This window comes from Schistocerca cancellata, chromosome 2 (genome assembly GCF_023864275.1).
Source record: "Schistocerca cancellata isolate TAMUIC-IGC-003103 chromosome 2, iqSchCanc2.1, whole genome shotgun sequence".
NCBI lineage: Eukaryota > Metazoa > Arthropoda > Insecta > Orthoptera > Acrididae > Schistocerca > Schistocerca cancellata.
This window is the reverse complement of record NC_064627.1, coordinates 500,609,056-500,616,845: the sequence shown is the minus strand read 5'-3', so window position 1 is coordinate 500,616,845 and position 7,790 is coordinate 500,609,056. Positions and strand designations below refer to the sequence as shown.

General features: G+C 46.8%; 1 protein-coding gene across 1 annotated transcript in view; it reads left to right on the top strand.

Moving 5' to 3' along the window:
• The first annotated feature begins 2,899 nt into the window (after positions 1-2,899).
• Positions 2,900-7,790, top strand: part of LOC126155723 (uncharacterized) — a 91,404-nt gene continuing 86,513 nt past the window's right edge. Inside the window, exons 1-2 of the mRNA XM_049916247.1 lie at positions 2,900-2,975; positions 3,216-3,408. Of these exons, the coding sequence (XP_049772204.1) occupies positions 2,900-2,975; positions 3,216-3,408 (269 nt within the window). The remainder of the gene's footprint in view (positions 2,976-3,215; positions 3,409-7,790) is intronic.

Sequence of the window (7,790 nt, the reverse complement as noted above, 5' to 3'; positions counted from 1 at the left end):
CATTTGAACATTTTCTGCCTTTCGTTGTTTGTGCTAAAATTTTGTCTTCATAGCCAGCGATTCATGTGAGCAGAGATAAACAGCGGAGGGAGCCAGTTAAGGTCTGGATCGTGAGTGATGAAACACCTCCCATCGAAAACACTGTGGGAGCGTCCTCATTGCCCCTGCAGAACGCGGCTGAAAATTGTCTTGAAGAAAGAAAAGCATCACATTCATGTTATGTGGGCTGAATAGCTTCAGGCGAAATCTCTCACCAGATCCACTCACGTGGCGGAAGACATTGTTGTTTTAGGCACTTCTACGTGATCACTTTCCGCTCTGAACTGAAAAGAGCGATAGGCACACTAAAGACACAGCGCTAAGTTCCATCGGATTTTGACAGTGGTTTCCATTCCGCGCCTAATCCGACCTTACTATCCGAATACGCCTCGTATATACTTTACAGAAAGGCTCATAACAGCAAAAACTTCCAGTGCGTAGCATGTGTTTACTTTCGGAAATGAGTGCCAGTCAAACTAAGATTTCTGTCTACTGGGAAAACATTTCAGTCGTTGGTCTTTGCACCAAGAAGTTCAGTGGATACATTGTTTATAACAAATAATATCGACTTTCGACATATCGTAAAACTTTTATTAAATGAATAAGAAAGACAGAATCTTTCAGAAATCAAAAGGTGAAAATGAAAAAGTAGTTGGAAGAAGGTTGACGCGAACGTACTACCACTCACCTTATAGCCCCTGAACTCACCACGCTACCAACTGCGCTACGGCTTCGACACTGTAACTACGACTCGGCAAATGGCGTACATACTACGTAAAGACTGTATCTGCAATTGTCATTAATTGATATTTAATATGTAGACTGTACCTAAGAAGACTCCTTTTTGATAGATCATCATTTTGCCACAGAATTGAACTGCTATCCTTTCGTAGCACACGAGGTATAACACTAAAAACAGCCGGCCGGAGTGGCCGAGTGGTTAAAGGCGCTACAGTCTGGAACCGCACGACCGCTACGGTCGCAGGTTCGAATCCTGCCTCGGGCATGGATGTGTGTGATGTCCTTAGGTTAGTTAGGTTTAAGTTGTTCTAAGTTCTAGGGGACTTATGACCACAGCAGTTGAGTCCCATAGTGCTCAGAGCCATTTGAACCAACCACTAAAAACACCAACTACAGGAAGCCTTTACCTTTCCAGTCGTGCTGATGCTTTGAAACAACTTATGTTCATACCACTCACTCTATGAGACAGAAAACACGCCGAATACTATGTTTAACGGCATACAATAAGGCGGCTCCCATGTCCTGCTTGTAACGTAAAACGATGACGCCTCTCACGGCCGCGTTCCTCCCCAATAGGCGGAAACCTAACATGCCAGATTCTTTATTTCAGTCTCCGCGATGAAGTAGAACGTGCAGTTCCACCGAGGCCCACGAGAAAGATTCGACGTGGCGCGAACGTCACAGCACGTGACACTGCAGGTGTTACGAGTGCCAGCAACCGTCTCAGGCGGGGAACGAGGAACCGTTTCAGACGAGTTTTATAACTGCTGACTGCTCGTTTAAAAGCGTGCAGGTTCTCGACAGCGCACGGTCAATTTAAGATTTTTAGTGGGTATCTTTTCAAACCTTCCAGGGTAGCCGAGAGCGCTAATGCGCTGCTTCCTGGACTCCGCTAGGCGCGCCGGCCCCGGATCGAATCCGCTCAGCGGATTAACGACGATGGCCGGTCTGCCGGCTAGCCTGCATGTGATTTTTAGGCTGTTTTACACATCCCGCTAGGTTAATACTGGGCTGTTCCCCACGTTCCACCTCAGTTACACGACTCACAGACCTTTGCAGAAGTTCGCACTATCTCATGGCTTCCACTGGACGCAAACAGCTGGGCTACACTACTTACATCCTGGGGGGTTCGGGGTGGCGGTAGGAAGGGCTTCCAGCCACCCTCTGTATCTAATACTGCCAAATCCGTAATAACAAGGCCGACCCCACGTGGCGCGGGTCAAGGCCCAAGGAAAGGGAGGGAAAGAAAGTGGGTACCTTTTAAGTTACATAGTGATTTCCCGTGGGCCCTGCATGGAGCCGAGCGTTCAGAAGAGTGGCGGACAAGCCCACTAGTACGACGTCGCAAGTTCGTTGCACGGCCCGTATATCTCGCTGCCCCCAGTTGCACGCTTTGACGTCACCAGCTCCTCGTCCAAGTGCAGTTTCACGTCCCGTGCGAGGACGACTTTAGATTTGTGATTAAGTCATAGAACACATACCAGGGGGAGTGGAGTTTATTTCCCCCTCACGATCTTTTTGTGTAGGTCTCTCCCGATCCCCGTAAACAGTATAGAGATTACTGGCAGGGTATCTTCTTCAAGGTACTCGTCACAATCCAATTGACAGGGCGTTTTATCTCTAAAGCCCCCTAAGCATCTTCCGTCTTCTTCCAGCTGACATCCAGCGGTATGACTCTACTTTAATTTGGAATATACAATGTCGAGACACTGCAGAAGAAGATAGGAAGCCTGATTTAACGTCCCGTCGACATCAATGTCACTAGAGACGGAGCACAAGCTCGGATTGTGTCAAGGATGGGGAAGGAAATAGGCGTGCATTTTCTGAGAAGCCACCCCGGCATTTGCCTTGAGCGATCCAGGGAAATAGCGGAAAATCTAAATCCGGATGGCCGGACGCGAGTTAGAACCGCCGCCCTTCCGACTGCGAGTCCAGATTGCTAACCACTGTGACATCTCGCTCGATGAGATACTGCAGACTAACCTTATTTTGCTTTCATCGTAGAGCTTCACTTTCTTTCGCAATAATAATAATTATCGTTATTGTTTAGGGCAAACTGATTTGAGATAAAGGTGACAAGTCCTGTTGGACAGGACAACGGAAACGTAATGCAGCGACAATGGCGGCGGAAGGCGAGCAGGGAGCGGGGGCGGGATGCGGGGGCGGGGAGTCCGGCGTCGGTGGCGCCGCTCGCGGTAATAACGTGAATGATGGCCGCGTGCGGGCAAGATAATGCGCTAATTGTATAAAACACGCTGCCGGCTGCGGCGACATTCATTTGTTGGCGCCCCTGGGCGCGCCGCGCCGGGCGGGCAGATAACAATTCCATAAGCCCGCCGCCACGGGCGCTCCAAAGCGGATTAGCCCTGCCCCCAGCAGGAGGGAAAAGGGCGGGGGCAGCCGCGCAGATTTAAACGCTCATGCTAATTGGATAGCGCGCCTGGCGCCGGGCCGCCCGCGCTCGCCCGGGCCTCCTCCGGAGACGGCGCTGCGTGCGGCCTTTCTTTGTACGCCTCTGGAACTACGTGGCGCAGATAGCGGGATTACAGCGCCGGTGGCCACCCGTAAACCTGGCCGCCTCCTCGTGAGGCGGGCGGCAGGAGTTGGCGCCTACTTCGACTGCAGGCTGTTAGTCGCCCAGGAGGTCCGCCGCGTCTTCACTCACAGTTAACGCTTCTGTAATCGCGCCGTCTCAACCTCACACAACTCTCGCTGCTTTCCTTTCCCTTAGCCGACTTCGAGAAAACGATGGTGAAACCTTACTTAAGCCTGAGCTGTGCATCAAGATAATAAGTTTCCACAACATCGAGCACGAGCTTCTCGTTGGCTTAGCAAAATCAACGGCCAACATAAACAAGCGCAAGTTGTGGTGGAGATGAAGCAGCTGGCTCGAATCCCAGTGGTCGAAGAGTTGTTATTACCGAAATGGCACGACATTTTAGCGAAGATTTTCCTTGGTAATATGTTCTCTGTTCTCTTCACGGATTACATTAAGATAAAATTGTTTCGCTCTACAGATATGTAGGCCTAGCTGCAACCGAATATAAATTTATAAATTTATTTACGGAGCTTCATTTTATTCAAGTAATAAGTAAAAGCTTGTGACTACTGCTCATGATGCTAGTAAAAAAATCCATATGTTCTCTTTTTGGCCAGCACATTACTGACAGCAATGCGATGTCTTGACGTCACATGAATAGCAGAAATTTGTATAAAATGGTTCAAATGGCTCTGAGCAGCGTGGAACATCTGAGGTCATCAGTCCCCTAGAACTTAGAACTACTTATGGTAAACGTAACTAACCCGAGGACATCACACACATCCATGCCCGAGGCAGGATTCGAACGCCGGCCGGTGTGGCAGTGCGGTTCTAGGCGCTTCAGTCTAGAACCGCGTGACCGCTACGGTCGCAGGTTCGAATCATGCCTCGGGCATGGATGTGTGTGTTGTCCTTAGGTTAGTTAGGTTTACCACAAGTAGTTCTAAGTTCTAGAGGACTGATGACAACAGATTCCATAGTGCTCAGAGCCATTTGAACCATTTAGCCAGGATTCGAACCTGCGACCGTAACGGTCGCGCGGTTCCAGACTGAAGCGCCTACAACCGCTCGGCCACACCAAATTTGTATATGATATGGTGATGAATCAGATCGCCTCGAAAAATCATAGTCCGAAGCCGGGGACTCTGGTACAGATAGCGGTGCCCATCACAGTTTCAGTTAGTGAGTTAAGTAAAGTGTACTTCGACGATTTGGCGAAGCGTTATTTTACGATTACCTTGTTAGTAATAAATCCTTGTATAGTTACTATCCGTTCTTCCGAGGAGTAGCAGTTCTTAACAAATACGAATGTGTCCTAAGCACCATGTCAGTTGAGATGAAAGCTGGAATGCTCCCGTTAACAACGCAGCAGCTGCTTGTTCTACAGTGTTTCTAGTGGTCTGCTCCACTGACCCCGACGTCGACGGGGCAGGGACGTTAAACTCTTATCGTCCTTCCCTCTCTTAGTGAGAGCATTTCTATACAGTCGATAGCGATCAGTAAGTAGGATGGATACTCCCTGGCTCTCTTCGGCACTGTGTTTAAACCTCGCTGTTCTCTCATGTGTTATTGATATTTGTTTTTAAGTTTTTAGGACACCCACAAGCGGCAGTCAATATTTTTTATTGTACGGTTTCGCTAAATCTAACAAGAATATTGTCAGAAACTGTGGAATGTACAGCTCAAAGTAGTTAGCTCATTATACTACCGACGTCAGAGAATAATCTCTGATGCCGGCAATATAGTCAGAATACTTTCAACTGTAATTTACATTTTATGATCATGCTCTTGTTAAATTGAACGAAACTGTTCAATAAAAAATATTTATTGCAACGTTTGGCCGTACTAAAAACTGAAATTCAATAGCCGTTGTTCCTACTGCAGGTAATGCCTGCTCTAACTAGATATTTATTATACTGGGTAGTTATAATTAAAACGCAACTACTCACAGAGTTCCAGTATAGGATTTAACTGCCATATGGCTGCGAAACTTGGTAGATATTATAAAGCGTTAATATGAAAGCAAATCGTGCTGGGAAAAAATAGTTCCAATTGTGGCCACCAGGTGGAAATCGGGAGCTGTGAATGTAAGAAAGACGTATAGAAATGTTTCCATGTAATGGATTAGGTACGGGACGAGGGCAGAAAAGACCAAAGAAGTGCGGAAGGCATAATATTGATTTTATTATTAACCGTCCCTTACACTTGTTCAGTACGAGGCCCGGAGATGTCGACCGGATGCTGCGCCTGTGAAACGAAGTGATAGACAGTTTTACGCAGCAGTTCCAGTGTAATCTGAGTAATCTCTGTACCGGCTTTCAGATCAGGTGGACACCGAACGTGTCTCTGGTAAAAGCGATCTTTTAGATATCCCCAGAGCCAAAAAGTCACATGGATTCAGATCAGGTGATCTCGCAGACCATATATTCTGAGAACCTCTGGATATAAAACGTTCGTGGAATATTGAATTAAGCAGGTCTTCCACTAAGACAATAACATGAGGTGTTGCCCCATCTTGCAGGGAAACAGCGGTTTCCACACAGTTGCAGTCTTCCAAAGCAGCAATCACATACTGCACAAGGGCATCTCGATAACATGCAGACATCACGGTACACCTGACAGGCCTCTGGGTGTATTCTATTTAAAGAAAAATCGAGCGTAAAGGTGTTCGTGAATCCACACCATACAGTCACATACAGTAAATGCAATGGCTCTTCGTGTACACGATGAGGTTTAACAGTACCCCAGATCCGGAAATTTTGTTTATTTACTGCACCATATGATGTAAAATATGCCTCGTCACTCCATCACGTAACCAACTTTTATCCGTGCCAGAAACCGAAGAGCGATTCAGAACTTTGTGGGGATTATGTGGTTTCAGTTGCTGCACTGCCTGGATCTTGTACGGGTGTCAGCGTCGCAAAATTTTCCGTACTGTTGACCATGAGATGGACAGTTCTCGTAACACTGAACGAACACTAGCACTACCTGGGGCACGTGCTGCATGGTCAGTTACAACAGCAGCAACCTCGTCAATAACTTCCACCGGGATAGGATGCCTTCCTCTTCCATGTGCCACACCAAGCTCAACCGTGTCTTGAATTCGTTGTTATCTTCTTTAAACCATTTAATAACTTCAGGCGTCTCCTCAGATCTTTCAGTCGCCTTTACTCTCTCAATGCAGCGCTGTAATTACTGCCTCTCACAAGAAAGAGTTTCAGTAACAGCACACGGCCTCTTTTCCCGATAGCCATACTGTTCACTCACATTTGGCTTGTCAAATGACAGTGTGGACGTCATAGCGTCATACAGACAGTGTACAACGTCAGATTTGCATCTAATGGTCAAAACCGGAACTATTTTTTTTTCAGCGTAAATCGATTCCGTATTAACGATTTAGCATATCTACAAAGTTTCTTTTCCACGATAATTACAGCTCACAGTGGACTTAAAGTGCGTAGCTGCACTTCAGTTACAAGCACCCAGTATTATTTATGTAACATTACATTTTCGAAGTAATAATTGGAGCTTTGTGACTATCGTCGTAATGTTGGTAAGAAAATCCAGATGTTCTCTTTTCGGTCGGCACACGAATGGCAACAATGCGACATCTTGACGTAACATCAATAGCGGAAATTTACATACGATGTGGGAATCAAGAGAATCCGACCCTGAACAATGTGCCATCTCTCATGCCAATTTCCTGATGCGTTCCTCCGCCATTTCTTTGAAACAAGAGTTTGTATCGAAAATCGTTAAGCCCGAAGACGCAGTTTCTGGTACAAATAACGATGCACAACACAATTTCAATGATGATGAGGCAAGCTTTATTGTACGATGTGTTCGTTAGTAACAAATTATTTAATCGTTACGATGTCTTCTTCGAGGAAAAGTTCTTAACATCTACTAATCTATCCGAAGCACCAGATCGGTTCAGGTTAACGCTGTTCTAGAAAGTTCTAGGGCTCACCTCGAATGAACTCGACCTCAATGGGAAATTAAACTTTCCTCCTGGCCTCCTCTAGTACGAGCGTTCTTACGGGATTGATAGTGATCTGTGCCGGTCGGTGTGGCCGAGCGGTTCTGGGTGCTTCAGTCTGGAACCGCACGACCGCTACGGCCGCAGGTTCGAAACCTGCCTCGGGCATGGATTTGTGTGATGTCCTTAGGTTAGTTAGGTTTAAGTAGTTCTAAGTTCTAGGGGAATGATGACCTCAGATGTTAAGTCCCATAGTGCTCAGAGCCATTTGATAGTGATCTGTAAGTACGATCGGGATCCCATGCCTGTACGGCGTTTAACACTTGCCCTTCTCCCAGGCGTTATTGACATTTGTTACTATAAGGAGCGATCAAAAATACCAAATTAGCGTGACTCGGATGCGGGTCCATAACCACCGACGTCTAGGAAAGGGACTGGTGTGACATTCCTGTATTTCCGACTGCGGAAACTGGAACTATGCCGACGTTATTA